Genomic DNA, 14,252 nt, shown 5'->3' with positions numbered 1-14,252 from the left:
GATGCCAGGCCCTAGCTGCTCTCTGTACCAGCCGGCTGCTGCCACTGAGTTGCTGCTACACAGCTCCCCAGGCTGCCAGGAGCCAGCACGAGGAATCACAACTAAAACGAAAAGCCACAGTCTTCCAATGAGTTTGCTCAGAAATAAGTATATCACAGTTCCTATCAGCATGATACATAAATACAGTATATGATACATATATATATATGATACATGATACAGTATAAACTTAACAAGGGTATTTGTAGATCACCACATTGTGGCCTTACAACTGAAACCCAGTTCTTCCTTTATTTAAAGCCTAATTATTCTGCCCTTGTGCAGTACAAGTAAGCCAAAACTTCCCTGGGAGTTCTTCATACAGGCATGCACTGATCTCCTGGAAAGTCACTTTAAAATAAATGTTGTTAGATCAAGGATAGGAAACTATGAGTCACTTTGTTTATTTACTGTTTTATAAATATACTAACTTAATCATTAAATATACTACTTAATCATTATATAAATTAATATAATTATGCAAATAAATCTATAGCGATATATTAAACGATACACGTACGTAAATAATTCTAAATATTATTTCTGTGTTTGTGATAGAGCAGGACTCTGGCAGGATGATGTCTGTTTAAACCAGATTAAACAACCCCGATCCTTTTGTCATTTCCTATTTTCCCCTCAGCCAGGCAAGGGCTGGTGAGGACACAGCAGCCCTCATCATTGGCACCAGTTTCATTTAGCGGCTCTGGGGAAAGTCCAGTCTGGCTAGTCCCTGCTACCAGAACCTTTTCCCGCCCACCACCCCGTTTCACTAGCGTTTCATTCTGTACAAGCCATGGCCCGCATGCCAGGCCCATACTTCATCATCAAGAGATGCTCTCAAGTATTTGAAACATCCAGTAATTCATGCTGAAGTTGCAAAAAGCTGCCCTGAACTTGCCATGTCTTGAGATGCTGTAGTCACTCTGGGACCACTTTGAAAATGAGGTTGTGTACATGTGAGTGGGTTTGAAGGGTCTGAATTTGTCCCTGAGCTTGTATCCACCACTGTCAGTATGTGAGCAGCACGTAGAACATTGAAGCCCTGCTTCTGACCGGGATGTTTGAGCCTGAAGTGATAAGCCTCATGATGCTCATATCAGGAGATACTGCTGTGCTTCCTGCACTCTAATCCTTTTGACCATGTTTTTTACATCCCCAAGGTTTCTGAACCCTCAGCCACCTTCTCTGGGAGCTCTCCTCAATAAAGCTAAGAATTATATTACTGACTTAAATGGGGACATAGATAAAGGACTTTTTTACTCAGCAAAAACTTGATGCATACCCAGCTTGGTAGGCTCATCTCATTCTCATGCTATGCTTGCAAACTTAATGTGCAGTAAGCTATATGGGTGCTTCCACAAACAGATCTGCAGCCAGATGAGCAGACATCAGCAAAAAACAGGCCCAGAGGAAGGTGGGAATTGATCTTGATGTCATATAAAAGTATGGGTATTTTGTGGTTGCTTTGAATAGACACATGGATGCTTGTCCCAGCCACCCATGTCTCATTTGTGTGCAGCATGCAGGCTCACATCCATACTCCCACAGCATCCAGTGGGAAAGCCCTGCTCTCCCATATCTAGACAAGTTTGCGGTCTTAAATCGGGCCATCTGAATCACCCTTAAAGTTACTCATTGATTTTTCTCTAAGTTTGTTGGACCAGAGAGCTTCTTCCATCCTCTCAGTTACCTGAGGTGACATTGCTCAGGAATTCTCCTGCAGAGCTGTGCTCATACCAAATGCATGTCGCATTGCCCACTCCACCCACACGGGGACTACTCATTCCAGAAAAAAATTTTACATGGGAACGCCACTGTATGCAAACTGTTATAATCTGACCAGTTCTCTCTGAAATTTACAGGCTAGAAGGAAAATGATGAAAATGTTACCTTTTTTCCAAAGTGGTCCTATTGGAATACGCAATGGATCAGAGGGTTGCATTGGTGTAAACAGGCAGCTTGAAAACCCTTCAACATCAGATGAGAAAGTTCCTGCCTGTCCTCTACCTCCTGGAGACGAGATCTGGTCCAGGGACCAGGAGAAGATGAGTGAACAGCCAGAAGCACCCCGCAGATCCTCACGTGCATCTTCTATCACAAGCAATGGGAGCTGCACCTCTGCTGGGGACAGTCCTGAAAAGGGGAATAAAGGAATAAAGAAAATCCTTAGGACTGCACTGAAGAAAATGAAAAATATCAAGCTACCCAGCAGTAAGTGCTCCTTCATCCTCCTTGCACCACCTTACAGGCCACAGTTACCTCTAGAGGGGCTGCACAAAGTGGGGAGTTGTCACTTTGAGAAAAAAGGTCACTGACAGATTGAAGTGACTTTGGCCAAGGAGCCTGGGGGAACGTGGGCTGAGGGAGACATCACCTCAAGTCCTAGTCCTTTGGTACCAAGGGCACACTCCTTGAGGAACTGCCAGCTTTTCTGTCCAAAATGAAACTTATTTCTACCTCTCTTGGGGGCGCAGATATGTGGGTGAGTGAGAAACCAGGGCACACTTCTCTGCTCTGTTCGAACCTCCATTAAACCACCACCCTGTGGGACACAGTGAGCAGCACACATACGTGTTTCCTGAGGCTGGTATATGAACATACAGCTCCTCTAGTCACAGGCACCATCCCTCCAGGGTCCTCAGAGGGGTAAAAAATACCTGCTCAGAGAAACTCAGAACTGGAGAAGAAAGTGTCCCTTGGCACTTCCAAGGCTCACCTGCCACCTTGGGTGACCTAGCTCATTGCCTTGGAGCTGTACCTTAAAATAAGTTAGTTTTTTATTCCTACCTTCTTTACTGGGGAGCTCTTACAAAGTCTTACTGTTTTAGCAGAATTTGTCTCGTTTCCAGGCAAGCCTTTACCTGGCTAACTGGCATCTCTTTCTCCATATGTCAAATGTTTTTCCTAACTGGCGGTTTTCCTTCTCGGCCTTGAATTTGCTCAGCTAAATGAACCGAGCCTACTGGAAACAGATCCTGTGTACCTTTATTCTTACTGCTGTATTGCCCCATTCCCAATGTCTTTTTTTGAAATAAAGTAACCAGGATTGTAGAAAATATTCCAAACAAGATACCACCAATGCGTGGTACAGTATGTGACCATTTTCCTATCTCAGTTGGATGTTCCTCACTGAATACAACCTGGGGTCATATTTGACATTTTCCTCATCATCTCACAGTAAGAATTTACTAAGTCTCCAGGCGTTTCTCTCCCTCCCCCATCTCAAACTGATTCACATCCAGCTTGCAGCAGAAAATCCTATTTGTTGCTAAGTAACTTTTGTTCTATTGAATTTGTATCTTACACTTCGTGCTATTAAATTTCAGCCAATTTACTATTCAAGTTATCCCGTTATTCCTGTGTCATAAACCAAGCCCCCAGTTTCGATAACATCTCTGAGCTTTGTGCAGTCAGCAGATGCCAACAGGGCACTCCTAGCTTCTATGCCACAGTCTCTAAAGGCAATATGAAGTACTGTGTATTTAATGAATAATATAATTTTTCCCCACCCAGGATTTTCCACACAAACTTGCACACCTAACTTCTTTGGGCATATAACTTCTCCACTTTAACTGATAATTTCCCAGAATCCACCATATTGAGTAACTGGTTGTACTTCAGATAAGATAGTTCAATTGTATTTATCTTGCCTGCTAAATGTGTCCTCCAAAAAATTTCACAGGTCAGATTGTGCCAACCTATTTCTGGAAAACTCATGCGGTATTTCCTCTACTGCGTCTTATTTAGCCACATATTTCCATCTATATCTTTTTTAAAGCCATGCTTCTGACTTGAGATCATATTAATGTGAAGGGGGATAATGAATAAATAAATAAATTTTTAAAACTCCACAGATCTAAATCTTGAAAAAAATGATAGGTAGCACATAAATAGCTGTTCATATGTCACACACTGGTGATAAGTATTCAAATAGGCAAGTTGGGAATAGTCCGATCTTTAAATAAATAGAAAGATTTTCTATCTGGTGAAGGAGCCTAAGATCTAGCATTATAAAAATATAATTTTTTTTTAAAGTATTCCAGAGCCATAACTTATTATAAACCAGAAATTTAGATCTTGGCCATTGGGTAAAGAAAGGCTGTTCTTTTTTCACCAGTCAAACAAGTCATGGATCTCCTGGAAGAGCAAAAGCTTTGCGATGCTGCTCAGCTTCTTATTGTCCTGGAGAAGAGCCTGTATAACAAATGTGAGGAGGGACTGACCACCAGCCAGCAAGACCTCGAGTCCGTCTACGAAGTTCTGAAGCACAAAGTCTTCAGCGTTTTGAAAGACTCCGTAGCGCTTGCGAAAACAAACCCAGAACTGCTGCAGCAGGCAGTAGAAGCACTGAAAGAGCAGGAGAAAGAAGATCAGTACTACATGTCAGAGAATCCACCTGATCAGAATTTGCAGTTTAGACCTAGAAAATGGAAAGAGATTTGGATGGATACAGTAAAGGAGTCAGTAGAGGCTAGAATGAAAGACACAAGCCGTACTCCTAGAACCGAGAACCTCTCTACAGTTGGCCAGACCCTCCTGCACATGGGAAAGACAATGAAAGAAGATTTGATAGTAGTTGTAAAGTACATTAAACAGCTTTATCCTCCTGAGTTTAATGTGTTCAATACATATGCAGAGCTCTACCACAATTATTTTGCCTCCCAGGCAAAGAAAAATGCTGAGTCTCATCTGGAAGACAAGGATGTGTACCTTCTCCTCTCGTGGGTGCACAAGATCTATCCAGAGTAAGTGAGGCTTTTACATGTGTTTATTCCTGGTGATCAGCACAGGTTCCCTGGCTGCGAAACTGGGAGTTAACTTGATTTATGAATCGGTATCACTGCAATGCAGTCTGGCGCCTGGCTAGGTTTTGGTGTCACTGGCTTGGTGCTGATGGTCAGGACAGCTGGAAGGGACATGCTCAAGGCTACTAGTCAGTAAAGGCTACTAGTCTGTAAACCAAGGGCAGAGCCCACCGTTCAGGCTTCTGGGCAATGGACACACAGAGGGATGTTTAGGGTTTCACTTGTGAGGTAAATTGGGCAGGTTCATTGCCCTGATGTCTATTCCAGTTGCAGACCTGAACTCATTCTTGGAGAATTTGGAAATTTCAGCTCTCCGGACCAGAGGGCAGCCAATAAATCGAACAACCTGAGACAAAATTGTCTTGGGCATGGAGGATCTTGCTTAGGTGTTACCTATAGTCTACGCTCTCCTCCTGGTTAGGAGACCAAAGGGTGCACACTTGTGAGAGGACATCATCAGCCAAACATCACCCTTTACACTCACAAGCTCTATATGTTATAGAATTGAAAATATTTCTTGCTGTGGCTTATAGTACTGGATGGAGAATTGAGGGATCTCATTTCTTAGGTGAAAACTGGTAAATACACCAATGATATTACTTCTGCTCTTCTAAAGCCATTCAACCTTGACATCCACTTTTTACTTCTTTTGTTTCATTCACAGAGTATAATGAGTCAATGTTGATCCTGGCAGTTTTCTAGAGCCAGTGCAGTGTTCTAGGTCAGGGCAGTCAGGCCTGAACCAGCATGTGTTTGGAAATCAGTAGCTGTGAGGAGCAGGGTTCTGCCAGGACAGCGCAGCCCAAGGCTGGGGATGGTGTTGCCAGGGCAGTGGCTGCTTTGAGGTCCATTCCCAGAGGCTGCATCCCAGCTGTCTGTGAGGGACCATCTCTCTCCATGACTAGCAGCGAGTAGGAGGGTTGCACATCAGCCTGGCCCCAGCTTCCAGTGTTGTATCAGAAACAGCCCATGTGCAGGAATCACGGCAGTGTACCCATGTGGAGCTGGGTGACGTGCAAACACGGGACTCAGGCAATGCTTAGGGTTACTCTTTGCAGCTCTGGAAGGAGAAGCTGCTTCCAGATCAGCCTCCTGAGAAGTGCTGGTCTGACCCCCCCTCTGGCTGGCAGGTTCTTTCCCTCACAGCTGCTCAGGAGCACCTGGCTCAGTCAGCGTGTGGCGGGGACATGAAAGCAGGGTGTGAAAATGCCCACTCCATTCCTAACTAGCCACAAAATGCCAGCCCTTCACCAGATTACCTCTCAGTACTGATGGAGAGAGGTTGTGTCCTATGGCTAGACCCTCCTTGGTTCAGGTTGCTTGCTTCAGGTCCCCCATCCCTATCAGAGCACAGCGATCGGTGCTCAGGATCTCAGCAGAACATGACTCCATTCCTTGAGGTTGCTCTGGGTCCCACCCTCACAGGTCCCACCCTTGATACAGATTCAGCTCCTCCAAGTCCTGCCTGGAGCAAGGTCAATGTACATTTCCATCTATTTTTTCACTGATAGCCTCAAAAAGTGTTAATGATTTGCATCAACAGCTGTCTTGAATTACACTGCCCTTGGAAAATGTGATTGTTTGGTTTTTTCATTCCAGAGATATGAGAAAAGATCATGCTTTAGCCAAGGAGTTGGAAAAAGTTAAGCTTGGAAGTCTTTTACCATCAAGTCTGAGCAAAGAGCTTGAAAAGAAATACCTTGACAGTGAAGAGGTGAGAATCTGGTCAGTCCCTCCTCTTCCCCGTGCTGCTCCCATGTGACTCCGCAGACGAGCTCTCACTTTTCATGCACACACACGTCTCACCTTAGAGCCACACACTCTGCCAGAGAGAAGCAAAAGCAAGAATGCTTTTATTTCTTTTGGGGGAACAGATCAGCTTTCTGCTAGATGGGACTTGAAGAGCAAACTTGCTTAGCCCTGAAACCTGTCAGAAAGGAACTGCTCTGTTCTTGCAGACCTTGTGGTAGGAAGGTGGGGAAAAATCCAACAACAAATCTTTACTGGTAACTTTCCAGTTGTGTGTTAAATCTTCAGAGGAATTCATGCTCCCTCTCGCAGCTGATGGATTCGATTTCTTCTGGTCTGTGTAGTGGTACCAGACCTTGGGTGAGCACAAAGCATGTAGGTCTGGTCTTGAAAAATCTGCGTCTTTGATGGAGAATCGCCTGGTCTGCAGAAAATAACAGTTGCTCTGGTTTTTGGATCACTCTTGCTTTAATGGAAGCAAGAAGCAACTTTTACAGTACTCCCATAGCTTAGTGCTTTTGGCATTTTGGTCTGGAATGGAATTCCTGGAAAATGAGAAGACGAGTTCCAGGTTTAGCTGTGATGGTTTGCATATGGGAGGAGTGGGTGTAAGGGCTACAGCGTGCATGAATGAGGCACTTGGAGACCAAAAATGAATGCCAGCCACATACAGACCATTTTCAAAACCTTGCTGCACAGCATGCACACATGAGGAGTCAGAGCAGAGAAAATCTGAGGGCATTTTGTTTCGCTCTAGGGGGCCAGTTAGCTTAGTCGGTTGAGTGTGGTGCTGATAACACCAAGGTTGCGGGTTTGATCCCCGTTCGGTCCCCATGTGTTGCCTGATCTAGTTGAGAGGCATCCGTGCCCATGATAGGGAGGTTGGATTAAATGATCCCTAAGGTCCCTTCCAGCCTAGGCCATTCTATGTTTCTATGATTCTATGATTCCTGTGCTCATAAGATATTGAGAAGAGCTCATGAAAAAGGATTGCAAAACCAGTTCCAGAGAGTAGCACTGCGTGTGGCACACAGCCAGCGCATGGCTGGGGAAATTTGGGCTCCAGCACATGACCTTCCAACTCAGTGCTTCCCTCCCTGCCTTCCAGCTCACTGCTGGTGTGGCGGGGTGGTGGGCATGGTATAGATCTTGATCTTCAATCCTGCTCTGAAATGTTCCATTTGCTATTGCATAGGTGGGTTATAAGGGCGTTCTGCTTGCTGCTATGAAGTAAGGTGTCTCATAACAAAGAGCCTTTATCTCTTCACCAGGAGTGAAGAAAGGTCTGCTGAGTCAGAAAAACTGGTGGGTGGGCGAGTGAAACTGCCATAAGGCAGAAGCTGCTACATCCACTTTGTGGTAAATGCTGTTGTTTTTCCTTCCCCAAAGGCTACGATCAAAAATTCACTGATCAAATGTTTAGATAAAGAAATCCAAGGATGGAAAGAAGACAAAGAACCGGAGAAACTAAATGGGCATTTTCAGAGTGAACTACTAGCAATATTTGTAATCCAGGTAATACAGATATATATCAAAACCAAACAATTGCATCCTCCAGGTATTTGGGATTTGAGACCAGCTATGGTCAATGCAAGAAAGCAAAAGGCCAAGTCACTTGTGTTGCTCAGTAATAGAGGTGAGTGGTACGGGGGGGCCCAAACCCATGGTCTGGCGTGATCCTGGTCTACCATGTGCTGGAGACAAACTCCTTTATAAGCAAAACAAGCAATAAATCTGCCTTCATTTCCCACCGTGCAGTCTCCTCTGCACCCCAGCCCATGCCAAGCTGGGTAATGTAACAGCAGAGAGACACGGGCAGCTTTTGGTGAGCAAGGGAGCAGCACAGTGCTGATCCCTGGTTGCTCCCAGGGAGGTTGTCATGGGCAGCGCTCACACCCTTTCCCCACGCTCACCACTCTCCCTCCGCTGGCTGCAGAGGATTAGTAGAGTTTATTTTTTAAAACCTCAGGATGTTGTGCTTAAATTGTTTTTTTTAATGCAATCATATGACATTCAGAAAAAAAAAGCAAAAAATCCCAAGTGTCACTTTGCCCACTTTCTGAGCTATTTTATAGACCTTCCATAATATTTCTTTATTCTCTGCCCATTTGAAAATGGAGTTCAAAATTGGCTTCAACCTACCAGATAAGTACAGCTGCTCTGCATGGTCCCTGGCTCAGTCTCAGGGCGGGATGCCAGAGAGCTGGGCGCAGGTCTGCAATGAGGACTTGTAGCCTTTTTAATTGGCCAACGTGGCCTTTTTGGAGCGAGAGGCATTTAAAATTGATCTTGTCTGTTAGAGTATCTACAGCGGCCAGAAGCGAGCCAAGGACATCAGCACGGCAGTGGGCGAGGAGCTGTTGCATCGCCTGTCGAGGGAGCTGCCTGCCTTCCTGAGAAGGTGCGGTAAGGTAGGGTTGGGCAGCCGGGCTGGCCGAGACTCTCTGGGGGAACCCACTCACCCACCTCTCCTCTTCCCATCTCCCCTCCAGCTACAAGGATGCTTTTGAAGATTTTAAGGAGAAAAGCAAGAAGCACAGATACTACAAGCCTATACTGATTGCAAATATTAACAACTGCTGTAATTTTAGGTAAGGGTCCAAAAGAAAAGGTTTTGCTCCTTCCTTTGCGGGCAGCAGATAATAGTGGGATAGAGGGGAAGTACTCCAGAGTGGGCAAAGGAAGGTCCCTCTACCTGCAGAGGAAGGTTTAGGGACCTCTGAATTTCTCTCCCTCTCTTTTGAGGACAGATTATTCTGACCACGCTGGTATTTCCTTGCAGAGACTATGCAGAGAAAAACATGCCAGAAAAGGATGACAACAAAGCCAGTATCCTCATCACTCTTGGCGACATTGAAAACAGCGTCTTTGATGTGCTGCTTCAACAGCTGTTTGCCCAGCTGAAGGTACCAGATCCCTGCCCCGTGTCTCAGCCGTTGCGAGCCCTGTTCTGCTGTGCCATCAGTTGCCCAAATCTCTGATCCCAGCACAGCAAGGTTCGGAAGGGCTCTGGGTCAGGTCACCGCTCAGCATTGGTCCTAACTTGCATTGCTGCCAGAAAACTCAGACTCACCTCTCCTTGAGCCCGTAGGCAAAATGGGTGCAGCAACATAGATGTGAGTGTGCAGAGGAGCATAAAACATGCTGATCACCTCTCAGATAACTGCTGCAGCAGGGAGAGTCTCAGCCTGCCAGTGTTTACGTTCCACAGTCTCTAGGAAGCAATCACAAATGGCATCAATCGCAATTACACAGCTTTTGGCTTCTCCATAAATGTGACCTGAAAGGCACTTCTGGTTTTTTTCTTGGTTTTTTCTTTTTCTGAGCTTTTTCTGTTGTTGTTATATGTAACACAAGCTTTTAAGTTAAGCTAGTGTGGTAGAGAGGGAGGCGTAGGAGTCAGGAATGTTCAGCCACAATCTCTCCTGCTGTCTCTGTAGAGCCTTTTGAAAGGCATCTGACAGAGTAGGGGTGCTTTTTTTTGTCTTCATATTTATTTACAGTGGCCAAGAAAGATTGTGATCAAAATCATTTCATAAAGATGGATTTTTTTCCCTGATAGTTCCATAATTCTCTAATCAGACAGGATAGTGTGGGCAAAACATTAATGTGGAAATAACAAGAAGCATCTCCAACATGAGCCTTTCAAGCCCTTAGTCTTCTTCATCATGAGGAAACAAGAAGGGGGCACAAACCCAAAATAGCCTTCTCTTCCCCTTGCCCTGTACACGTCCCTGCACAGGACTGCACGCTGAGCTGTCACTATGTAGGATACTGCACATACAGAAATGCTAAATATACATGTGCTTAGAATATATTTTGAGAGAACTAAGCAGATTTTCCTTTTTACAGCCAATTTATAAGAAGTTTACAGAAAATAAGTGGGACTCCAGCAACGAAATTATGAATGAGATCATTAAAACCACCAGCAAACATATTTCAGACTTCCGGACCCTAAAGGACCCTTTCTACCATGTAAGTCCAAGAGAAATATCAGTGGGATTCTGGGATGCTGAGGCTGTGTTTTCAGCTCTGATCCTCTGCAACTGGAGTTGCCTCATCCCGCATTAAGCTGGCAAGCTGGCCTGGCATCAGAAAGCCCTCTCAGGATTTCCGTCAGCGCATGGTTTACCTAGACTAGCCATGTAAATCTTACTCTTCTTCAGCAGAAACAGACTCCTGTAGCTCTGCTGCAGAGAAAGTGCTCTAGGAATCACCCAAAATACAGTTTTATTTACATGTGGGTTTGATTTAGCAACCTTGAAACACAGATGCAATCACTCAGTTCTGTCTCATGGCTCTTTTGCTTGCCCTAAGGACTGGAGAGGATGGATGCAACTGGGAAAAATCCCAGATAACTGAGCCACAACCATATCTTCACTGGTGCTGGAGTGTGTACAAAACACCACCATGTAAAAGTGTCTTTGCTTTCCTGCCTTTGTCTTTTTAGTAGCTCAAAAATTTTTATGATGTTTTGTGTATTAGTGAGAGGAACAGGAGAAGCAGCATGAATTCCTGTTTCTCTGGAATACTGCTGCTTCTCTAACACATACCTCTTCTACACTTTCAGTGCTTCCCAGAAGGAAACACCATTGGGAAATTCCCACACATGATTAATTTGAGCACAAAGGAGTTCTCGGCAGCTAGGATGTCATGTCACCAGTCATAGGGAGTTTGGCAACCAGCGCTGTTTGTGGCGTATGGCCAGCAGCATGCATTTGGTTGGACATGTCTTACAACACCCAAGTGGTTTTGTCCTCCATCCACACACATGGTTTGTTTTGTGTCCAAGCAAAAGACAGACTGATGATCCCTCCCTTTCCTTCCCAACAGGCTATCATCGAGAAGATCCATGCCCATTTGGTTAAAGAGTACATTGTGAGGCTGCTGAAGAGGAAGGTCAGCCTGAAAACTCCAGCACAACAGCAAAACCTGGCCCAACACGTCTCCAAGAACGCTGCCGACCTGGAAGCCTTCTGCACCAGCAATGTACGTGAGTGCTCACCACATTCGTAACAGCACAGGGCAGGGGCGCACTGAAAAACAGGAAAATAACTTTTCTGGGGCCTCTCCTTAAACTTTTCAACTCAGAATAATTTCCTGGAAGGCAGGACGCGAGGCAGAAAGAGGTCTTCAAGTGCCCACCGGCAGGAAGGCTCCCCTGCTGCCCTGCTGCTCCCCTGCCCCTCCCACGGATGGAGAGCAACTATTTCATCACCCTTTGTCCAATAGACAGTTGTTTCCTTTTGAAGGTTTATATCAGTAGGGTCAGAAGATTTAGCTAAACACCTCTCTCTGTCCTCTGAGATCACCTCCTGCCTTTAGCGTCTATAAATCTGCCTGCAAAACAGTTAAACCAAGCCCAGTCCTGTGCCACCCCACGTACATCTGACTGGAGAAGGAACAAGGCTGAGCATCGCTCGGTGTGGACAGGAGGTCAGGCAGCCAGTGCCTTGGGATATCCGACTGCTAAAAAAGGGGTCCAATGAGGGTTTTCATCTGAGTGGGCAGGGAGAGGATTTTGGCAATGCCTGGAGATGCTGAAAGCAGGGTTGTGTGCAGAGCTGGGAGACAGCAGCACATGGCACTGCGTTACCTTGTCCATCAGACCTTGTACACACCGGGCAGCACAGAAACCCAAGGAAAGGCAAATGTGATGGGAGGGAAGAGCAGAGAGAGTCTGTCGAGTGGGATGCGGAAACCTTAGCCTTATGGCAAACCCTACACCATTTAAGAGGATTAAAAAACACTACAAAACTAATCCAATTTCTCCAACACTGGCCCAGGCTAGAAACATCCCTGAAAACAATGAGGCACCTAAAATCGCTGCCATGCCCTTCCCCATCACCAGAAAACAGCCTTAGGAACCAGCTGGGCTGCACCTACCCTGAAACACAGCTCCTGGGCTGGGCAGAGGTTTGCACCTCCACGATGCCCTGCTGACTGCTTTCTCTTCTGGCAGGGGTCTCAAGCCACGTGGCTGAATTCGGCGCTCCCCAAAATGGCTGAAGTAATCCGACTTCAGGATTTAGGTGCTATTAAAATTGAAGTTGCAACACTCGCCAGGACGTACCCAGATATCCGGTAAGAGACGCTGAAACACATTGGCAAATACTTGTGTAGAATTTTAATTGAGCACGAAACAGTAAAATATGAACAAAAGTGAGGATCAGATAGACTGAGTCTATAAAAATGGGTGGGGGCTGCCTGCCAGGCTGTGGCAATCCCAGTGCCATTGGACAACAAAATCAGCTATTTAAAAAGCCTATTTATATATTTTGAATTCCCCTGATTTTCTCCCTCACCTTGGAGATTCCCTACCCAAAACCTCCTGGGACAGTGTTGTGTCCCATGTAGGACTGCCAGTTGCTGAAGCTGGCATCTGCCAGGGACCTCAGCACCCTGGGGTGCGTGCTGGGGACCCAGCACGTGGAGATCTGCAGGAGGAGGTAACACCTGCCCATCTCTCTTTTGCAGCAAAAGGCACCTGGAAGCATTCCTGTACATCAAAGCTAATTTGTCACGCAGCGAACTCAAAAGCATCCTGGGCTACTTGTCAGGCAGCACGTCATCTATGTCACCCAGGGCCCCGCTCTTCTCCAACATAAATGTGTCCTAGGCCAAGGCACACCTTGGCAGCCCTCGTGCTGGACTATCGGCTAAGCTGGGGATGGAGACCGTCCCCTGGAGTGATGCACAGCGCACACTACCACCTTTTCCTACGGAAAGTACTTTGTCCTAATCCAGTGCTCGCACCTCCATGGGAATCGCTGTCCTCCGTGCAGAGCCAGGAGCAGGATGCGCCCGCGGGAGGAGCAGTGCCTACAAGGATGAGGGCTGCTCCTTCCACCAGTCATGGACTGCCCCCCATGGTCTCCTTGGTGCCACCATGTTCTCTGCCTGGACACTGCCCTGGTGCTCGGACCTCCATCTACCTCACAGGGTGCCCCCAAGGTCAGTCAATGACTCCCAAAGTAGTTCAGACTGAGCAGGCACCTCCTATGTAGCTTCTTGTCTTCTAAGGAAATGGAGGGAAACAAAAACTGAAGCCAGAATTCAGAGGTGTTGGAAGAGTTCCCTGTGAGCATGCTTGCACCCCATCGGTTTTCCTCCGAGCCAGGCAGGGGTGGCTGCATTAGGCTGATGGGAGAGGCACCGGGTTTTGGGTTGGGAGAAGCTGCTGCTCAGCCGTGGCAGGGCTCCTGCTGCCCCCCTGCCCTGTGCAGCAGCATCGCCCAGGGGCATTGGGGTTTCCAAATGGGCCGCGCAAAACCCTGGCTGGCCCTGCAGCAACAGCCCACCTGGGGCAGCCTCTGCTTCCTTCACCTCCATGAGGTGGGAGCACCCAGCCCCCTGGCAGCCCCTCTGCACTGACCCCATCCAGTGCATCCGCGGGAGCGGCTGACACAGGGGTAGGAGTGAGCGGATATTGCCATGGGTCATGTGGGCTGAGCTCCAACGTCTGGTAAAGCACTTCAGATACTACTTAAGCCCTCCTTATTGGGGAGATGACTTTTTCAGACCCTGTTAACATCATAGGCTCTGAAGGGGTACTGGAACCAGTCTCAAATGCTACTAAAATTTATTCAGCACCCAGTATGTGTCACCATTGCCCTGCTCACCCTTTCCCCTCTTTCTGTGAGGTAGATACGATGTGAA

The 14,252-nt window shown here is 46.6% G+C and overlaps 1 protein-coding gene across 1 annotated transcript; it reads left to right on the top strand.

The window, feature by feature from the left end:
- The first annotated feature begins 1,913 nt into the window (after window positions 1-1,913).
- On the top strand, window positions 1,914-13,212 carry TNFAIP2 (tumor necrosis factor, alpha-induced protein 2). Its single transcript, XM_009878683.1, has 11 exons — window positions 1,914-2,250; window positions 4,157-4,784; window positions 6,444-6,558; window positions 7,983-8,108; window positions 8,894-8,994; window positions 9,086-9,184; window positions 9,376-9,499; window positions 10,446-10,568; window positions 11,427-11,582; window positions 12,556-12,677; window positions 13,071-13,212. Exons 1-11 carry the CDS (start codon window positions 1,914-1,916, stop codon window positions 13,210-13,212), a joined length of 2,073 nt encoding a protein of 690 aa, XP_009876985.1.
- Window positions 13,213-14,252: the final 1,040 nt, after the last annotated feature.

Source organism: Apaloderma vittatum, unplaced genomic scaffold (assembly GCF_000703405.1).
Source record: "Apaloderma vittatum isolate BGI_N311 unplaced genomic scaffold, ASM70340v1 scaffold32201, whole genome shotgun sequence".
In the NCBI taxonomy this organism is placed as follows: Eukaryota; Metazoa; Chordata; class Aves; order Trogoniformes; family Trogonidae; genus Apaloderma; species Apaloderma vittatum.
This window is presented reverse-complemented; position numbering and strand designations above follow the sequence as displayed.